Below are 22,164 nucleotides of genomic sequence, written 5' to 3' on the forward strand. Positions count from 1 at the left end.
CTGCTAAAAGGAAATTCTCTCTCCTTGGGATGACTTGTTTCTCCTCCTCCAAAGGCCATGATAGTCAAATCATAATTCAACCCCTGGAATTAAGCAGACCCTGCAATTTGGGTTGATTAAGCTCTTTATGTTTTTAGAAGATTGCTGAGGAGAAAACCACGTCTGATAACAGGAAGCAGCCTTGGAGTACACTGGATTATGTCAAAGGGATGGTGAGTTCCCCAGAGAAGGAAAGGGCTTGCCAGGAATGACAGACACATTTTTGATCCCTCCTTGGCCAAGCTCGGCTGCATGTCACATCTAGGATGGGGTGATAGTGACATTTTCTGTTTCCAGGCAGAACTGGGGGAGAGGAAGTGGCTTGAATTCTGGGAAAAGTTTGATGTTGAAGACCTTGAATAAATGAGACTTGGGAAGAGAAGTGACCTTTCCATCATGTTTCTGAGCTTTGATTTGTCATCAACATGTCTAGAGACTCAAGTCTCTGCCAGGCCTGAGTTTATTTTACACTCGTATTGAATTTCTCCTTGAGACCTGGATGGAACAGCTGGGGGTTCAGGCACTGGAACCATGCCAGCCGCCCCCACTGTCATGTCATTCTCTGGGCACCATTTTATGGCCATTTTATACTTGAAGAGCAATTTAATTTTCAAAGTGGTTTCCCATTTGTCATCTCATTTGTACCTACTGCTGCCCTCCTGTCCATAGGCAGGTAACTACTCATCCTTCCCTGTGGTCTCCCCGCTTCCCCCCGGACTTCCTTCACTATATTCTCAAAGCTGCAGAGAGCGGCACTTGTATAAAGTGTAAATCAGATCATGCCAGTCCCGCTTTCAGCCCTCCAGTGGCATCCCCTAGCCCTGGGAGCAAAAGCCGTCAGTGACTTCTGCTAAACTTGCCTCTAGTCAGCTCTCCTCTGTCCTCTCTTCACCCTCTGTGTCTTGCTGCCCAGGACCTTCGCTTGGCTGTCTGCTGTGTCCGGCATCCTCGTCTTCCAAATGCCAGTGCAGTTTGCTCCCTCACTCCATCACTCTTTCATTTACTCAGATGCCATTTTTTTCTGAAAGGCTTCCCTGAGACACAATTTAAGATGCACCCCCACCCCCCATCCTCTGCTCTGCTCCATTTCTCTTCATAGCACTTATCACCACCTAATATTTTACATCTTTCACTTATGTATCTTGTTTATTACCCCACCCACCTCTCCACACTAAACGCTGAGAGGGCAGGGATTTTTTGTTTGTTTTCTTAATTGTCATAACCCCAAGAACCAGAACATTAGTCAGCACATAGTATGGTGCTCAAAAATAATCTATTAAATTAAGGAAGGAAGGAATGCATTTTATTATTAACCCCATGAGATAGGTAAACAAGTGTTTTTTTTTTTTGAGACACAGTCTCAAGCTGTTGCCATGGAGTCCTAGCTCATAGCACCCTCCAACCTTGGGCTCAAGCGATCCTTTTGCCTCAGTTTTTCTATTTTTAGTAGAGATGGTGGTCTCAGTTTTGCTCAGGCTGGTCTTGAACCTGTGAGCTCAAGCTATCTACCCACCTCAGCCACCCAGAGTGCTAGGACTACAGGCGTGAGCCATTGTGCCCAGCCAGGCAAACAGGTCTTATTATCCTTGTTTTGCAATTAAGGAGATAGAGACTAAGACAGGGGCAACACCTTGCTGGGATTGGAATCCAGGTCTTTGGATAGTAATTTCAGTGCTCTACCATCTCACCTGCTGAGAGTCCCTCACATCCCACCCCTGTCTAGGCTGTCTGAGACCATTCTAGTCCTAGTGATTCAGAACCTAAAGCAGTCCTTGTACGTTAGAGCTGCTCATTCATTTGTCCATGGGGTGTTACTCAGGAGCCGGCTCTGTAGTGAGCATGTGATGTGCTCTGTATCTTGACCTCTCACATAGCTCTGTCATATAGTATCATTACTGCTTAAAAATATTTTCACAGATGAAAACACTGAGGTTTAGAGAAACTAAGGGATTGTAACCAAGGTCATACAGCTACTAAGCGGCAAAGGGCATGATTTTAACCCAGGTCGGCCCAGCCATGGTGCCTCACATAATCACTACTGCAAACTTCTTCTTAAACATTATGATGACATGGTTTCTGCCCTTGAGAAAATCTCAGTTTAGTCAACTCATTGCCTGCACCATATTTTTGACAGAGCTCATTAATAATTAATCATGTCTTACTTTGCATGACATGATTTGTGTACCTGTTTGAGCTATTTTCCTTTCATATTATCTAATTTTCATGTGTTAAGAATCTTCAGTTATCTTGTAAGGGCTTTGCATTTATTCCTTAAAAAATAACATGCTTTGCATGATTATAAAAATAATACATATTCATTTTAGAAAGATCAAAAAGCATAGAAATTGATAATAATGAAGGTGAAAATTGCCCACAATTCTATCACCTAGCGGTAAGCACTACTTTCAATATTTTGGTATATTTTGTTCTAGTCTATTTGTGTTATTAGCCTTTTTCTGTACAAAATCAGAATTATAGTGAACATACTGCTTGTGTATTTTTTATTTAATATATTGTAACTTATTTATACAATATTATCCTCCTAAGATATTTTTTAAATGTTTCATAATTGGAATGTACCAAAACTTATGGAATAATTTCCCTACTGTCTGAAATACATGTTGTTTTCAATTTCATTATATTGTACTTTGAACCTTTCACAGTCTCAAGCAGAATGATGATAAATCTTTGATGATTCAACTTTGATTTGTGTCAACCCTTTTTTGGAAGACATGAAGTGGCAGAAAGCTGTCTGTCTGTAACAATGCAAGCACACATTCCTGTGAGGCTGGGCATTCGATTAGAACTGTTAAGGGCCAGTTCAACCTTAGGCTTTATAATAAACAGGTTACAGAGATTCATTTTACACAAAGTTCTGGACATCTGAGCTCTTATATAATTAGTATAATTAAGCACTCAAATATTTGTTGAGCTAATAACTCAAATCACAGTTGGCTGGTAAGAGAATTCAGGCTTGTAATCAGTGTGATCTTTGTCTCTCTCCGTTTACACTGAAATGAAAGCCCTGCGATGCCCGAACAAAGTCCTTTGCTCTTCTTCTAGTTTCTAAACTATCCTGTATTTGGGTCTCTGTGAATACTTTTATTTTAAGAAATTATATTTTCTCAAAGAATCAGAAGAGACCTAAAACAGGCCAATCAAAATAAAGGCTAAAAAGGGCTTGCCAATATAGAATAGGAAGAAATTTAACTGCATCAATAATCTGGGAGGACTGTACCCAAATGAAAATGTATCTCACATTTTTATGAACTGCTTGCTTGAAAGCTCAGAGCTAAATCTGTGTTTAATTATAAAAGGCATGGGATCCCGGATTACTGGTACAGATCCACCTTGTTTTTTTTGTGTGTATGCAGGCACTAAATTCTAGGAGTTGATATATCTTACAAAAGATATATCAGGCTACAAAATGGTCTGAGATTTTGCAGAAGATATAAAAATAACTTAAAATTATTTCCTATAGTAATCCTTAACAGAAACCAAGGGGAGCCATCAAATTATAGATCAGCGAAGTGGGTGAAGGCAATGCAGGTGGGTTTGTTGAGTTCAGAGAAGCATGTGAGATGGAGAACGGACACAAACCTCTGTCTCTCTCCCCCTGAGATGTCATTTTTTTTTTTTATGAGACAGAGTCTCACTATGTTGCCCTCGGTAGAGTGCTGTAGCATCACAGCTCACAGCAACCTCAAACTCTTAGGTTTAAGTGATTCTCTTGTTTTAGCCTCCCAAGTAGCTGGGACTACAGGCACCCACCACAACGCCCCCAGCTATTTTTTTGTTATTGCTGTCATTGTTGTTTTAGCAGGCCTTGGCTGGATTTGAACCCGCCAGCCCCGGTGCATGTGGCTGGCGCCCTAACCACTGAGCTACGGGTGCTGAGCCTGAGATGTCATTGCTGTTAACCTGTAGTTTGCACATGTGCTGGACCGTCGCCAACTGAAGGCTGAGATATTCAATGACTGATTGAATGGTGCATTATATTTACCCTCAAAGATAGCAAGTGAATGGAAGCAAAGTTGCCATTCTGTTATGGAAATTAAGATGTATAACTTAGCCTTATCAAAGTGGAATGCCATTGTAGCTTGATGAAATAAGGCGGTTTTACCATTAACTCATATGTGACTCTGAGGGAAATCCTTAACATCTCCAAGCTTCCCTTGATCATCTTGTAAAAAAAAAAAAAAAAAAAAAGAGGCTATCATCAGATCTGTGACAAACATTTCCTATCTCCTTCTCTTCAGTCACTTTTCAGCAGAAGTGGACACAGTGCTCAACAGTAAAACACACGCATAGGTCTATGCAGTTCCTGCAGAGCTATCATTTCCTGACATGGGCATGAACTCTCCATTTTATTTGGAATGCAGATGTGATGGCTGCAGCAGCAGTCATTCTACCACCTTGAGGGAGCAATGGCAAATATTTTAGCATGGACAGTGATGAGCCACTGATTCAACATTAGCAACTGCCTCTCTTTAGATTTCATGTTGTGTGGGGAAAAAAATTCTCTGTTTATTCCACTAGTGTCTGATTTTTTATTATTTACAGCCCAAAGTATTACTGAAATAGTGTCTCATAGGTTGGGCAAGATTGAATGGATTAAAGGGAAGAAAACCCTTAGGACTAGAGTTGACGCCTTGTAAACACTAAAGAAAGTATGTGCTATCTACATGTGGTGGGCTATGAGTGCTTGAAGTACAGTCCTCATGTGTATTTCAAGGAGTTCTGAACCTGTGTTTAGAAAAATACTCAATGGAGATTTCAGAAGTGTATGTAATTAATGAGAGGAGAGGTTCAGGTATTATCAACCAGCTGCCTCTTCTATAAAAGAACATCTGAGTTTGAGAAAAACGGGGTAACAGCATCAGTGAGTTGCAAAATGTCCCCCTGGAGGCCTTCAGGAATTGACCTGCTGGGTGGTGTTATTGCCTGTTTGAAAGCTGAAATATTTCTTCCAAAAACATTATTTTTGTTTCATCATAGTTTATGTTAAAATCTTTATTACGTGAAACAAGTTTGTGGGGTTTTTGGCATTTGTGACTTAGAAATTATTGCACAATATAGAATCTTAAATTTGAGAAGGATTTAGTTAATATTATTATAACATTGTGCATTTACCAAGCACTTATTGTACATTAGGAATCACTTTGAGTGTTTTACATTGTTGTATCTTGCTATTCAAGAATGAAAAGAATGAACTCTGATATGCTCTGCAATGCAGATAAATCTCAAAATCATGCTGAGTGAAAGAAGCTAGGCAAAAAAAGTGTGCGTTGTATGATTCCATTATATAAAATTCTAGCACATACAGACTAATCCATAGGGATAGAAAATAGATCTGTGGATGCCTGGAACAGGACAGGGAGGGAAGGGTGGGAAGGATTACAAAGGTACTTGAGGAAACTTTTGGAAGTGATGGAAACGTTCTTTATTTCAGTTTTTGATGGTTTCATGGGCATGAAATAGTTCCAATTTTACCAAAGTGTAAACCTTAAATATATGAAGTTCATTGCATGTTCATTATAACTAAATATATCTTTTTCTTAAAAAAAGAAAAAATGGGCAGTGCCTATAGCTCAAGGAGTAGGGTGCCGGCCCTATATACTGGAGGTGGCAGGTTTAAACCCGGCCCTGGCCAAAAACTGCAAAAAAAAGTGAAAAGAATTTATGCTATCTTTCAGTAAGTAAAGAGATAAATGAGTGGTGATTTATTCACATGATGGAATTCTATGCAGGAGAGAAAATGAATGAAAGACATTTGCATGTATTAAACAAGGATTAAAAAGTAAGTTGTCAGAAGGTATATAACATACAGCTAAAATTTACATACACGTAACACTATATATTTTATGGGTACGTAATGTGTACACTTGGAATAGGACATATGAACTTTAGTTCTCCAGTTAACAGGGGCAGGAAGGAGGAAGGGACAGAGACTGCGGTGTAAGCTGTGCTTACAGTGCTGAGACCCACAGCAAAAAGACAGCGCTGCGCCATCTGTTAAATCTGGGTAGTGGGGCATGGGCCTCTGTGATATTATTTTCTGTGCTTTTAGGCATGCTTAAAATACTTCATAGTTTTTTTTTGAAAGAAAGTTTAAGCAATTCCCTATTCCATTCTCAGCATCGAGCTCTCTTTGCCAGAACAACTGTTGTTCCCAGTTTCTTGTGTGTCCTTCTGGAGATATCCTAAGTATATACATAAAGTACAGGGGGGTGTGGGTGTGTTTGTGTGTGTATAATATATATTTCAGTCTTTATGTATTTAAAAAATCATGTAAGTGAGTGAATTTTTATGTATTTCTTTTAAGACAAGACCCGATTTGGAGCATTAAATACACTGCACTACATCTAGCTTTTTTTACTCAACAAAACTTTGGAAATAGTTCCAACTTGGCACAGAGAATTTCCTCATTCTTTCTAATGCTGCTTAGTACTCCATTGGCTACACAATTAGGCTGTTTCCTGTCTTTTGCTGTTACAGACACATTATAAAACCCTTTTGCACATCTGGCCTGGTAAGCCACCTGTCCTTCAACGCAGACTATGCCACACGAAGCCGCAAAGCAGTAATGTGTTAACGAAGGGGGCGCAACAGTTTGCCTCCTCGTTCAATGACAAGAGAGCAGCTGTCTTTTCAAGCATCTCCTTTATTTAGTATCTAGTTCCCTCTCCGAGCCCAGGCTTCTGGCTGGCACTCTTCTCATTGTTGGTAGCACCCTTTCTCCTGCCATCTTGTTGCTCTTAAAATAGTTTAAGCTAAGAAGTGAGATAATCAAGGTTCCCAGTAAGAGAGCACAGCACTTTTCAGAGTCTGGGGTCTGAGCTTTAACAGAGTGAACCTTTTTAAAAATTAATTAATTAACTAATTTTTTATTAAGTCATATATACATAGATCATGACTATATTTATACCTTTGTGGGATTCAATGTGTTAATTATTTGTACAAATCAGAGTGCTTACATCCTACTAATTAACATAGCTTTTACCTCATTTACTCAATCACAGCGTTAAGACATTTGTGTTCAATACTTGATAGATTTGACTCGTATCCTTGTAATATGCTCCATAGGTGTGGTCCCACCATTAACCCTCCCTCTATCAAACCACCCCCCTCCCTTCCCATCCTCCTCCCCTTCCCTCCTTCATCCTGGGCTATAGTTGTGATTCATCTCTCATATGACAGTGTGAGTGATTATAAATTGGTTTCACAGTAGTACTGAGTACGTTGGATATTTTTTTTCCATTCCTGAGATACTTTACTAATAAGAATATTTTCCAGCTCCATCTATGTAAACATAAAAGGGATAAAGTCTCCATCTTTTTTTTTAATGCTGCATAGTATTTCATGGTATACATATACCATAATTTATTAATCCATTTATGGGTCGATGGGCACTTGGGCTTCTTCCAAGACTTGGCAATTATGAATTGAGCTGCAATTAACAATCTGGTACAAATATCTTTGTTGCCAAGTGATTTTTGGTCTTTTGGATATACTCCTAGTAGAGGAATTGCAGGATCAAGTGGCAGGTCTACATTTAGATCCCTGAGTGTTCTCCAAACTTCTTTCCAAAAGGAACATATTAGCTTGCATTCCCACCAGCAGTGCAGAAGTGTTCCCTTTACTCCACATCCATGCCAACATCTGTAGTTTTGGGATTTTGTGAAGTGGGCTACTCTTACGGGAGTTAGATGTTATCTCAAAGTGGTTTTGCTTTGCATTTCTCTGATAATTAAACATTATGAGCATTTTTTCATGTGTCTGTAGACTGTGCACCTGTCTTCTTCAGAGAAGCTTCTGTTCATGTCTCTTGTCTACAATGAAATGGGATCATTTGTTCTTTTCTTATTAATAAGTTTGAGTTCTCTGCGGATTCTGGTTATTAGACCTTTGTTGGAAATATAACCTGCAAAAATCCTCTTCCATTCTGAAGGCTGTCTACTTGCTTTACTTACTTGGCAGTGTTCTTGGCAGTGCAGAAGCTTTTTAGTTTGATCAGATCCCAGTAATGTATTTTTGATGTTGCTTCAACTGCCTGGGGGAAGGTCCTCCTCTAAAGTATTCTCCGAGGCCAATTTTTTCAAGTGTTTCCCCTGCACTCTTTCCAAGAATTTTTTATAGTTTCATGTCTTATATTTAAGTCCTTTAACCAGTGAAAGTCAATTTTTGTTAGAGTAGAAAGATGTGAGTCCAGTTTCAGTCTTCTACAGGTTGTCAGCCAGTTCACCCAGCACCATTTGTTAAATAGGGAATCTTTCTCCCAATTTATATTTTTGATAGGCTTATCAAAGATCAAATGATGATAAGTGTCTGGGTTCATGTCTTGGTTTTCAATTCTGTTCCATACATCTACCTTTCTATTTTTGTGCCAGTACCATGCTGTTTTGATCCCTATAGATTTATAGTATAGTCAGAAATCTGGAAGCATGATACCTCCTGATTTGTTTTTATTTCTGAGTAATGTCTTGGCTATTCAAGTTTTTTTCTGTTTCCATATAAAACAAAGTACTCATTTTCCCAGATCTTTAAAGTATGACAGAAGTACTTTAATAGGGATTGCATTAAATCTGTAGATTGCTTTGGGAAGTACAGACATTTTAACAATGTTGATTCTTCCCAGCCATGAGCATGGTATATTTTTCCTTTTGTTAACATCTTCAGCTATTTCTTTTTTCAGAGTTTCATAGTTCTCTTTATAGAGATCTTTCATGTCCTTTGTTACATATACTCCCAGATATTTCATCTTCTTTGGCACTATTGTAAAGGGAATAGAGTCCTTGATTGTTTTTTCACCTTGACTATTGTTGATATATATAAAGGCTACAGATTTGTGAGTATTGATTTTGTATCCTGAGATGGTGCTGTATTCCTTGATCACTTCTAGGAGTTTTGTAGTTGAGTCCCTGGAGTTTTTCAGGTATACAATTATATCATCTGTGAAGAGTGATAGTTTGATCTCCTCTGATCCTATTTGGATACCCTTGATTGCCTTCTTATGCCCGATTGTGATGGCTAAGACTTCCATTATAATGTTAAAAAGCAGTGGTGACAACGGGCAACCTTGCCTGGTTCCTGTCCTAAGTGGAAATGATTTCAAATTTACTCCATTCAACACAATATTGGCTGTGGGTTCATTGTGGATGGCCTCTATCAGTTTAAAAAATATTCCTTCTATACTTATTTTTTAAAGCATTCTGATCAAGAAAGGATGATGGATATTATCAAAAGCTTTTTCTGCATCAATTGAGAGATTCATATGGTCTTTGTTTTTTGTTTATGTGATGTATTATATTTATAGATTTGCATATATTTAACCATCCTTGGGACCCTGGGATGAAACCCACGTGGTCATGATGTATAATTTGTTTGATGTGTTGCTGCATTCTGTTTGCTAGGATCTTATTGAATATTTTTGCATCAATATTCATTAGAGATATTGTTCTATAATTTTCTTTTATTGTTGTTTTTTTCCTGGTTTGGGGATCAGGGTGATATTTGCTTCATAGAATGTGTTGGGGAGTATTCCTTCTTTTCCTATATTTTGGAAAAGGTTAAGTAATATAGTTACTAGTTCCTCTTTAAAGGTGTGGTAGAATTCTGATGTGAAGCCACCTGGTCATGGGCTTTTCTTTTTGGGGAGATTTCTTATAATTGATGCTATTTCAGAACTTGATATAGGCTTGTTCAACATTTCCACTTCTTTCTGGCTAAGTCTAGGAAGGTCATGTGTTTCCAAGTATTAGTCTATTTCCTTCAGATTTTCATACTTCTGAGAATAGAGTTTTTTGAATTTCTGAGGAGTCTGTCATTATTTGGCCTTTATCATTTCTGATTGATGAAATTAGGATTTTACTGTTTTATTTCTGGTTAGGTTGGCCAAAGGTTTATCTATTTTATTGACCTTTCCAAAAAACCAACTTTTTGATTTATTGATCTGTTCTATAATCCTTATGTTTTTAATTTCATTTAATTCTGCTCTAATTTTAGTTATTTTTTTTTTCTTCTGCTGGGTTTGGGGTTGGAATGTTCTTCCTTTCCAGTTGCTTGAGATGAGCCATTAAGTTGTTGACTTCCTCTCTTTCCGTTCGTTTAAGGAAGGCTTGCAATGCTATAAATATCCCTCTTAGGACTGCCTTTGTGGTATCCCAGAGGTTTTGGTAATTCGTGTCTTCATTATCATTTTGTTCCAAAAATTTGGTTATTTCCTTCTTAATCTCATCTATGACCCAGCTATCATTCACCATGAGGTTATTTAGTTTCCATGATTTTGTATGAGGATGCAGATTCCTGTTGTTACTGAGTTCAACTTTTATTCTATGATGATATGAGAAAATACAAGAAATTATTTCTATTCTTTTAAATTTGCTGAGGTTAGACTTGTGACCTAAGATGTGATCAATTTTGGAGGATGTTCCATGGGCTGATGAGAAGAATGTGTATTCAATTTTGTTAGAATGAAATGTTCTGTAGATGTCTGTTAAATGCAATTGTTGAATGTTAAGTTTAAGTCTATGATTTCTTTGCTGAGTTTCTTATTGGAGAATCTATCCAACACTGCCAAAGGGGTGTTAAAATCTCTGACTATTGTGGAGCTGGAGGAAATCAATTTGCTCATGTCTGTTAGAGTCTCTCTTAAAAACTGAGGTGCATTCTAATTGGGCATATAAATGTTAATAATTGAAGGGCGGTGCCTGTGGCTCAAAGGAGTAGGGCGCAGCCCCATATGCAGGAGGTGGCGGGTTCAAACCCAGCCCTGGCCATAAACTGCAAAAAAAAAAAAAAAAAAAAATTAATAATTGAAATCTCATCAGGTTGAGTGTTGCTCTTAACAAATATGAAGTGATCATTCTTATCTTTCCTTACTTTTATTGGTTTAAAGCCTATTGTATCTGTGAATAAAATTGCAGCACCTGCTTTTTTCTGATTTCCATTTGCCTGAATTATAGATGACCATCCCTTCACCTTGAGTCCTTATTTATCTTTTAAGGTAAGATGAGATTCTTGTATTCAGCAGATATCTAGCATGAGTTTTTGTATCCAGTCAGCCATCTGTGCCTGTTTAGAGGACAATTTAAGCCATTCACATTAATTGAGAGTATTGATAAGCCTGGTAGTATTTTGGGTATCGAGTTTTTCAAAATTCAGTGGACATTTTTAATCCTTTTGCTACTGTGGAAGTTGGAGTTTGATCACAAATTTCTGAGTGAGTTTATTTTTATGGTAGTGGATTGTGCTGGTCATTATAGAAGATTGGTCTGAGAATATCCTGGAGAGCTGGTTTAGTTATGGCAACTTTCTTCAACATGTAAATGTCATTAAAGTGTTTAATTTCTCCATCATAAATGAAACTCAGTTTAGCTGGATACAGGATCCTGGGTTGAAAGTCATTTTGTTTTAGAAGGTTAAACATTGATGACCACCCTCTTCTAGCTTGAAAGATTTCAGCAAAGAGGTCTGCAGTCATTCTAATATTCTTCCCCTTATAGGTTATGGTTTTCTTACATCTGGCTGCTTGCAGAATTTTCTCCTTCACATTAACTTTGGCAAAGTTAATTATAATGTGTCTGGGAGATGTTTTATTTGGGTTGAGTCATGGTGGGGTTCTGAAACTGCTATCTGAATTTCAGAATATCTTGCCATGTTTGGGAAGTTCTCTTTCATTATCTCTTTGAGTAGAGCATCTGGGCCTTTTGAAGCAACCCCATTGCCTTCAGGAATTCCTATAAGGCGAATATTAGTTTTCTTCAAATTATGCCAGAGCTCTCTGAGAGAATGATCCATTTTTGCTCTCTACTTCTCTTCCTCTTGAAGTGTTTGGGAGCATTCAAAACCTTTGTTATCTTCAATGTCAGAGATCCTTTCTTCTGCCTGTTCTATTCTGTTACTGAGGAATTCTACTGTATTTTTCATCTTGAGGGCTGCAAATTCTTGCCTCAATGTATCAAAATCTTTGATTTTATCTTTCAATTCATTTAATTCTTGAGACAACTGTTGAATTACTCCTTGAAATTCTAATTCCGTCTTTACCTCCATTCTGTTGATCTTATTTGACATCCAAATTCTGAACTCAATTTCTGAAATCTCAGCCATTTGTTTATGAAGGGGATCATCTGCTGTGTCTCTTTTGTTATTTCTTGGGGAATTGATCTACTCTGATTATTCATGTTGCCAGAGTTTTTCTGCTGATTCCACCCCATGATTGTTTTTCACCGTTTGGCTAGATGGGCAGGTAAGGTGAAATTGTATTGGGGGCTCCTGTAATTGTGGTTAACCAGGCCTTTGCCAAGGATCTCGGACTGGTGACTGTAGCTTTTCCCCCTACAGCTTTGTAAAGGACCTGTACAGTCTGAGGCTCTGGGGATCTACTTGGTGTGGTGGGGGTTGTATTCAGCTGTTCTTTTCCTGATCCTAGTGGATCAGTGATTCTGGGTTGAAATCTCAGCTGAAATTTGCTTTCTTGGATTTGCAGCTTGCCTCAGCAGAGGTGACATGCAGTTATCACTCTTTTCTCTCAGCTCGGCTCCCAGTCTTCTGCATTGTTGGGTACCTTCTGGTCATAATCCTTCTCTCTGGATGGGAGCTTCTGTCGAAAGCTGGTGTCAGTTTGCCATCTTGCCCCTAGTAACTAACTTCATCAAAGCCTACATGCATGTCCTGATCTGTATTAAGATTCCTTAGTAGCTGAGTGGACCTTTTTTATATGTACTGGCTGCTCTGGGCTTCAGATGACCGCCCCCCCCTCCCCCCACAGTCCTTTGCTAGCTCTGGGTAGGGGAAGTTACAGAACAGCTGCTCTAAATGTAACAGAGGGGATGGCTTTGAGGTCTATATTATGGAAAAGCCAAGAGGGGGTGAACAAGAGATGAAAAGTGCTGGGTTTTAGTAAATGTCCAGCTTCAGTGAAAGCCTCTGTTCATCCTGGCTGCATTTGACAGCTTTTTGAGATTTTAAAAAATAATTCTCTATGTTTTAACAAAAGGGAAGGAGAAAGTCTAGAAGAACAACAGATCGGTTCAGTACAAGAAACTCATCTCTCCTTCCTTGGCAAGACATTTTTACCTTCTGTTAAAATTTGTTTTTACACTATAAAACCATTTTAAAAGAGTTCTAGAAAATTACTGCCCTAGAAAAATTGAATTATGCTAATGATAATAGTAAGAATTTTGAGTACTAATTGTAGTTTCCGAAGTATTTTCTTGCTCCAGAGGCAGAATAGCATAGAGCAGTGTTTTTCAACCTTTTTTTTTGTTTTTATCTCACAGCACACTTGAACCTATAGTTAAACTTCCGTGGCACACTTAAATTACATTGATCAAAAAAAAATTAAAAAAAGAATATACTTACTGTGCAATTTAATTAATGATCTTTAAAGATTTTCATGGTGCACCTAAGATCCTCTCCCAGCACACCTGCTGACATTCACTGGCCTAGTGGTTAAGAGCACAGGCTGTGCAGCCAGACTTTCTGGGTCAGACCCTGGCTCCACTGCCACTGTGTGGCTCAAGGTAGCTCATTTAACGTCTCTGCACCTTCCCTTGGTTTTCTCATATATAAAATGGAGGAAACAAACAAACTTATTTAGAGGGCTGTATAAGATTAAATACGTAAAAAAAAAAAAAAAAAAATATATATATATATATATATATATATATATATATATATATATATATATATATGTGTAGAGGCCTGAAATAAGGAATGACTGACATGCAAGTGGTGAGTGCTTAATCAATGTCAGCTATGATTATTTTAATCAGTGGTAGTAAGAACTGAGGTCAACGGACATAAGGGATAGTCTGAATACTTGTTGGACTGGCAAATAGGTGCAGATGTGTCTATCTTCCTGGAATAAGAAAGAGTAACCAGGAATCTACTCTGCAGACGACAAAGAGAGTTAAGATTTAAACCAGCCAGGCATGTGAAGTCTGCTCATCACCTTGGGCAACCACATCCTTTCCCCTGAGCCTCAGTTTCCCCATCTGTAAGATACTAGAGATGAATTAAATGCTCTCTAGAGAGGCCTCCAGAACCGACGTCTGCAAGTCCTTGCAAATCTCATGCTTACGCCTCTCTTTGTCATCCAGGTGCAGAGCTGCTGAGTTGAAATTGAAAGGCCAGGGAAGAACAGAGGGAGGTGGGTGGCAGCTGTGCTAATGAGCGCTGGAGAAGCAGGTGGAGGCACTCGGGGAAGGCGCGTGAGGGAGGTCCAGCCAGGCAAACACCCACAAGCAGAAGCTGCAGCTCCGAGCCTGGTGACAGGGCCACTCAGACCCTGGCCCCGCCCGCCCCAGGCGCCCTGGGCCCCTTACCCTGCAGCATCGCCGACGTGGTGTAGTAGTTGAACAGCACGTTTTTCACCAGGTATTGCTCCGGGTCGAGGCTGGCCAGCTTGGCTCTCACCAGCACAGACTTGCCAGTTCCTGCGGTGCCCACCAGCATGATGGGCCGCCGCCGCTGCAGCAGCCGCTCCAGGAAGTAGCACAGGCGGATGGTCTCGCCCGTGTGCACCAAACAGGCCTGGGGCGGGGACATGGCAGGGGTGCCGGTGGGGTCGCAGCTCCAGGGAGGAGCACCACACAACGTTCTGGAGGGTTTCTGAAGAGGGGGGCTCCCCACACCAGTGCAGTCAGGAGCATCTCCCCAATATCCACAGTAGGACCATCCTTCCAGCTCATTCTGGGCCCTGCACCTGGGCAGGGAGCCTCCCCCACTCTGCTCTCTTCCTCTGGTGCCCTGAATATCTTACAATCTCCTGCCCCCGCCAGCTCCTCCCCTCTGCCCTCAGGATACCAGTTGGATCTGGTGTGTAGGGGACCCTGTGGCTTCTTCCTACCTGTGCTTTCCTCTCAAAGGTGTGTAGCTGGGGATGACTAGTTCCTAGCAAGGCTGCATGCTCGGACATGGATACAGGGTTACTACTAAAGTCGCTGCTGCATGTCCTTGGCGGCTCAGCCACTCACCTGCAAGGGCATCTCAGGGTCAAACTCAAACTGGGGGATGAGCTTGGACCAAGGCTCCAACTTCTTGGTCTCTGGGTCTATGTAATAGTCAAAGACAGTGCCCTGGGAAGGAAACTTGACCGTCTTGAACTGGGTCAGCCACCATTTGCTGAACTCTGCCTTGTAGTCCACCAGCTGCCAAAACAAAGCAGGTCAGGGGTCAAGGTCCTCCAGAATACAACAAGGCCATGACCTCAGTCAGAGGGCAGAGCAGGAACATGAAGTGCTCCTGCCTCCACAGGCCTGCTGGGGGGGCCAGCTCTCCTGGCTGTGGGCAGCCGCAGCTCTGGGGCAGTATAGGCACCCTGGCTTTGCCACCTGGCTAAACCACCCGGGTATTGGCACATCTTATAACCACTTAAGAACAAAAAGGGAAGAAGGAGATGGGTGTGAGGAGAGTGGGAACCCATGGACATAGGACTGGCAGGCCAAGCATGGGCCAAAAATCTCCTGAAGAGACAGACCTGCCCCATCTTCCTAGACGCCTGGGGCTCTGAGTCATTCCCAGGATGGTGCCTGAGATAGTTGGAGTAAAATGGTGAGTGTTGACACCAAGAGGCACAGGGTGGTAGAGTGAGAAGGGCCTCATAAGGGGGATCAGGTATGCCACCACCAGGAAATCTCCTCTTTCTGTGCCTCAGTTTCCTCATCTTTAAAACAAAGGTGCTTGGAAGGAAGATTTCCAAGGTTCTTCTAAGTGCTAAAATTCTGAAATCTAGGAGCAGCAGGAAAGACAAAGCTATGCTGGTCTTTGTGATGAAGGAATAGTTAGAGATATATATTCTAAACGCAATCATATGAGATTGTGAGCCCTTTAAGGATAGGGCTAGGCACCTGCATACTCAGCCTGTCTTACTGTGTCCAAAACACACACACACACACACACACACAGAGGCGCGCGTGCACACGCACATCCCTATTGCTCTCAGGAACCTTCCGGAAGAGCAAACTCACCCTTTGAACACATAGAACTAAAAAAAATTCTAAAAATAAAAAAGGCCCAGATTGGGCATTTTAGGGAAATGTTCATGGAAGGTGGGACAGAGATGGAGTTCAAAGGCTAGAAAGATCACAGAGCTGGGAGCATGCAGCAGCCCTGAACTCCCAAAAGAGGGGGCTTCTCATTTTGCTGTCTTTTGTATAAGTAGGACTGAAATCTTTTGCTTTAAAATGAGAATGGAAATAAGCCTTAAGATAAGGACAGGTTTGTATTGCTGTTCTGTGATTTGAATTTAGCTCAAAGGGACATTGTAGTTTCACAATATTGTTCTTTCCAATCACAAGCCTCAGGGACCAGCGCCCCCCCACCACATCATTTTTAACTCATGGATTAAATTCTTGAAGATCTTTTACTTTCTATGAAAACAAGATATTAGGTTTCTATGGAAACTCCGAGATGAGGGCCACATCTAGAAAGAAGGCCATGTTGAACTTCCTTGCTATTCACCCTTTGTCCCACCTTTGAGGTATCTGGTCAATTTCTCAACCAAGCCATTGGCTGGGTGCTGCCAACATTGTCATGCCCCCCTGTAATCTAGCATTGGCCTCATTTTCCACTATACTTAGACACTGTAAAGACAGGTGACCTCTGATGGGCCAGTCCAACAGTCCTTTCATGACTCAATGCTATGAACAGGCATGTTCTGAAAAAAAATTTTTTTTTTTTTGAGACACAGTCTCACTATGTTGCCCTCGGTAGAGTGCTGTGGCGTCACAGCTCACAGTAACCTCAAACTCTTGGGCTTAAGTGATTCTCTTGCCTCAGCCTCCCTGCCAGGACCACAGGTGCCTGCCACAATGCCTGGTTATTTTTTTGTTGTTGTTGTAGTTGTCACTGTTGTTTTTTAGCAGGCCTGGGCCAGGTTCAAACCCACCAGCCCCAGTGTATGTGGCTGGTGCCCTAACCACTGAGTTATGGATGCCGAGCCAAGGCTCCTTCTGAACTTCGCATCTCCCTTTAGATTCTGATAGTTCCCTGTTCTTCCTCTCTTTTTTGACCTGGATGACACTAAGACGTTACTGTTATACTGTAGCAGAGTTGGGGACCCAATTTCACCACATTTGATCTTCACAATGCTTCAAATTATCCTGGGCTAGTTAAAGTAATCCCTATTTTATATATGAAAAGACAGAATTGGGAGTTGAACCCAGTTTTCAGTGATGCAACCTGGTGTTCTTTCTGCCTTGTGCTTCTGAGAAATCATTTTCTGTGAAGGCTGCAAAGTATTCAGCCAGGTCCATTTTTTTTTTTTGTTGTTGTTGTTTTAAGTCAGACCATCTATTCAGGCCTAGGCTCCATCTTGCACTTCTGTTTAGCTTTAATGACTGCTTTTTAAATGTAAGTACTGTTGGTGTTCCTGATGTGAATATTTTGGCCAAATTCCTACTTTCCAATTTACAGCACTATTCTTGGTGCTTGGCTTTAATGTAGGCTGTGCAGGGGTCTTCGGACGTCCCCTGCTGCTAAAAGCTTTCTCCCTTATCCTCGCCCCATAAGGCCAGCAAGCCGAGTGCTCCAGAGCCCAGGACACCTGGAGGGATGCTTTCTCCAGGGCTTTTAAAAAGAGTTGAGTTGATTTACATTTTTTTATACAGAAGTAGAAAAATTGACCAAGTATCTCCATCCTGAAACCCCACTGCCTGCTTGGCACCAGTGTGGGAGAGGAGCCCAGCAGTTGCTGTCTGACATTTCACCAGCGGAAAGGTCAGAGATTGCATTTGATAGAAGGCAATGACCTCTACGTTCGAGATCTCTGTGCGTTTCAGCCAGGTCTCATCCGTCCTTCTGAACTCTCTGCATCCTTGTCTCAAAGGAGAAATGTAAAGCTGTCAAAAGAGCAGTCTGCAGAGAGGCTCCCAGGACTGCATACCAGACGGCACAGGAGTCTCAGAGGTCAAACTGCAGGCCCAGCCTCCTCCTGCCCTTGCACAAGATTTCCCCATCTGCCCCCAGGGCATCTGGCTCTGGGGAAGGGGTGGAAAGGGCCATTTCCTCTGAGGCTGTGGGAGCCACTTTAAATTCTTTTTTTTTTAATTAAATCATAGCTGTGTACATTGATATGATCATGGGGCATCATACCCTAGCTTCATAGACTGTTTGACACATTTTCATCACAATGGTTAACATAGCCTTCCTGGTATTATCTCAGTTACTATGCCAAGACATTTACATTCCACATTTACCAATTTTCACATATACCCCTGTAAGATGCACCGCAGGTGTAATCCCACCAATCCCTCTCCCTCTACCCACCTGCCCTTTCCCCCTTCCCCCTATTCTTTGGTTGTAAATGGGTTATAGCTTTCATGCAAAAGCCCCAAATTAGTTTCATAGTAGGGCTGAATACATTGGGTACTTTTTCTTCCATTCTTGAGATACTTTGCTAAGAAGAATATGTTCCAGCTCCATCCATGTAAACATGAAAGAGGTAAAGTGTCCATCTTTCTTTAAGGCTGCATAATATTCCATGGTGTACATATACCACAATTTATTAATCCATTCGTGGATCGATGGGCACTTGGGCTTTTTCCATGACTTAGCAATTATGAATAGGGCTGCAATAAACATTCTGGTACGAATATCTTTGTTATGATGTGCTTTTTGGTCTTCTGGGTATGCCCAGTAGAGGGATTACAGGATTGAATGGCAGATATATTTTTAGATCTCTAAGTGTTCTTCGTATATCTTTCCAAAAGGAATGTATTAATTTGCATTCCCACCAGCAGTGCAGAAGTGTTCCCTTTTCTCCACATCCACGCCAACATCTCTGGTCTTGAGATTTTGTGATATAGGCTAGTCTCACTGGAGTTAGATGATATCTCAAAGTAGTTTTGATTTGCATTTCTCTGATGATTAAAGATGATGAGCATTTTTTCATATGTCTGAAGGCCGTGCGCCTGTCTTCTTTAGAGAAGTTTCTCTTCAAATCCCTTGCCTGGCCTGTGATGGGATCCCTTGTTTTTTTCTTGCTAATGCGTTTGAGTTCTCTGTGGATTCTGGTTATTAAACCTTTGTCAGAGACATAACCTGCAAATATCTTCTCCCATTCTGAGGGCTGTCTGCTTGCTTTACTTACTGTGTTCTTGGCTGTGCAGAAGCTTTTTAGTTTGATCAAGTCCCAGTAGTGTATTTTAGAAGCTGCTTCAATTGCCCGGGGGGTCCTCCTCATAAAATACTCACACAGACCCATTTCTTCAAGGGTTTTCCCTGCACTCTCCTCTAGTATTTTTATAGTTTCATGTCTTAAGTTTAAATCTTTAATCCAGTGAGAGTCTATCTTAGTTAATGGTGAAAGGTGTGGGTCCAATTTCAGTCTTCTGCAGGTTGCCAGCCAGTTCACCCAGCACCATTTGTTAAATAGGGAATCTTTTCCCCACTGAATGTTTTTAATTGGCTTGTCAAAGATCAAATAACGGTAAGTAGCTGGATTCATCTCTTGGTTCTCTATTCTGTTCCAGACATCTACTTCTCTGTTTTTGTGCCAATACCATGCTGTTTTGATCACTATCGATTTATAGTAAAGTCTGAGGTCTGGTAGCGTGATTTCTCCTGTTTTGTTTTTATTTCTGAGTAATGTCTTGGCTATTCGTGTTTTTTTCTGATTCCATATAAAATGAAGTATTGTTTTTTCAAGATCTTTAAAGTGTGACAGTGGAGCTTTAATAGGGATTGCGTTGAAATTATATATCGCTTTGGGTAGTATAGACATTTTAACAATGTTGATTCTTCCCAGCCATGAGCATGGTATGTTTTTCCATTTGTTAACATTTTCAGCTATTTCTTTTCTTAGAGTTTCGTAGTTCTCTTTATAGAGATCTTTCACGTCTTTTGTTAGGTAAATTCCCAGATATTTCATCTTCTTTGGCACTACTGTGAATGGGATAGAGTCCTTAACTGCTTTTTCAACTTGACTATTGTTGGTGTATATAAAGGCTACCGATTTATGAATGTTGATTTTGTAGCCTGAGACGCTCCTCTATTCCTTGATCACTTCTAGGAGTTTTGTAGTAGAGTCCCTAGTGTTTTGCAGATACACAATCATATCATCTGTGAAGAGCAAAAGTTTGATCTCTTCTGACCCTATATGGATACCCTTGATCACCTTTTCTTCCCTAATTGCGGTGGCTAAAACTTCCTTTACAATGTTAAAAAGCAATGGAGACAATGGGCAGCCTTGTCTGGTTCCTGATCTGAGTGGAAATGATTCCAATTTAACTCCATTCAATATGATATTGGCTGTGGGTTTGCTGTAGATGGACTCCATCAGTTTACGAAATGTCCCTTCTATACCAATTTTCTTAAGTGTTCTGATCATGAAGGGATGCTGGATATTATCAAAAGCTTTTTCTGCATCAATTGAGAGAATCATATGGTCTTTGTTTTTTAACTTGTTTATGTGCTGAATTACATTTATAGATTTACATATATTGAACCAGCCTTGAGACCCTGGGATAAAACCGACTTGGTCATGATGTATAATTTGTTTGATGTGTTGCTGGATTCTGTTTGTTAGGATCTTGTTGAATATTTTTGCATCTATATTCATTAGTGATACTGGTCTATAATTTTCTTTTCTTGTTGGTTCTTTTCCTGGTTTGGGGATCAGTGTGATGTTTGCTTCATGGAATGCGTTGGGTAGTCTTCCTTCTTTTTCTACCTTTTGGAACAGGTTGAGTAATATAGGTACTAATTCCTCTTTAAAGGTTTGGTAGAATTCTGATGTGAAACCATCTGGTCCTGGGCTTTTCTTTTTAGGGAGGTTTTGTATGGTTGATGCTATTTCCGAACTTGATATGGTCCTGTTCAGTATTTCCACTTGATTCTGGCTAAGACTTGGAAGGTGACGTGCTTCCAAGTATCGGTCAATTTCCTTCAGATTTTCATATATCTGAGAATAAAGTTTCTTGTAATATTCATTAAGGATTTTTTTGATTTCTGAGGAGTCTGTTGTTATTTTGTCTTTGTCGTTTCTGATTGATGAGATTAGAGATTTTACTCTTTTTTTCCTGATTAGGTTGGCCAGAGGTTATCTATTTTATTGACCTTTTCAAAAACCAGCTTTTTGATTTATTGATCTGTTGTATTATTCTTTTGTTTTCAATTTCATTTAATTCTGCTCTAATTTTGGTTATTTCTTTTCTTCTACTGGGTTTGGGGTTGGAATGTTCTTCCTTTTCCAGTTGCTTGAGATGTCCCATTAAGTTGTTAACTTCCTCTCTTTCCGTTCTCTTGAGGAAGGCTTGCAGTGCTATAAATTTCCCTCTTAGAACTGCCTTTGCAATATCCCAGAGGTTCTGATAGCTTGTGTCTTCATTGTCGTTTTGTTCCAAAAAATTGGCAATTTCTTTGTTAATCTCATCTCTGATCCAGCTATTATTCAGCATAAGGTTATTTAACTTCCATGTTTTTGTATGAGTATTCAGATTTCTGTTGTTACTCATCTCAAGTTTTATTCCATGGTGGTCTGAGAAGATGCAAGGAATAATTTCTATTACTTTAAATTTACTGAGGTTAGACTTGTGACCTAAGATGTGGTCGATTTTGGAGTAAGTTCCGTGGGCTAATGAGAAGTATGTGTACTCAGTTTTGTTGGGATGAAATGTTCTGTAGATGTCTGCTAAATCTAAACATTGGATGGTTAGGTTTAAATCTAAAATTTATTTGCTCAGCTTCTTGCTGGAGGATCTATCCAACACTGCCAAAGGAGTGTTGAAATTTCCAACTATTATGGAGTTGGTGGAAATCAAGTTGCTCATGTCAGTTAGAATTTTTCTCATAAATTGAGGTGCATTCTGGTTGGGTGCATAGATATTAATAATTAAAATCTCATCATATTATTACCCTTAACAAATATGAAGTGACTATTCTTGTCCTTCCTTACTTTTGTTGGTTTAAAGCCTATTGTGTCTGCAAATAAAATTGCAACACCTGCTTTTTACTGATTACCATTTGCCTGAAATATGGATGACCATCCTTTCACCCTGAGTCTGTATTTGTCTTTTAAGTTAAGATGTGACTCTTGTATGCAACAAATATCTGGCCTGAGTTTTTGTATCCAGTCAGCTAACCTATGCCTCTTTAGAGGACAGTTTAAGCTGTTCACATTAA

The 22,164-nt window shown here is 40.2% G+C and overlaps 1 protein-coding gene across 1 annotated transcript in view; it reads right to left on the bottom strand.

Annotated features, from left to right (window-relative positions):
* Positions 1–22,164, bottom strand: part of DNAH9 (dynein axonemal heavy chain 9) — a 377,510-nt gene that overhangs the window by 160,167 nt on the left and 195,179 nt on the right. The window contains exons 37-38 of the mRNA XM_053569797.1: positions 15,018–15,191; positions 14,367–14,574 (exon numbers count right to left, since the gene is read on the bottom strand). Of these exons, the coding sequence (XP_053425772.1) occupies positions 14,367–14,574; positions 15,018–15,191 (382 nt within the window). The remainder of the gene's footprint in view (positions 1–14,366; positions 14,575–15,017; positions 15,192–22,164) is intronic.

The sequence above is a fragment of the Nycticebus coucang genome, chromosome 18, assembly GCF_027406575.1.
Source record: "Nycticebus coucang isolate mNycCou1 chromosome 18, mNycCou1.pri, whole genome shotgun sequence".
Taxonomy (NCBI): domain Eukaryota; kingdom Metazoa; phylum Chordata; class Mammalia; order Primates; family Lorisidae; genus Nycticebus; species Nycticebus coucang.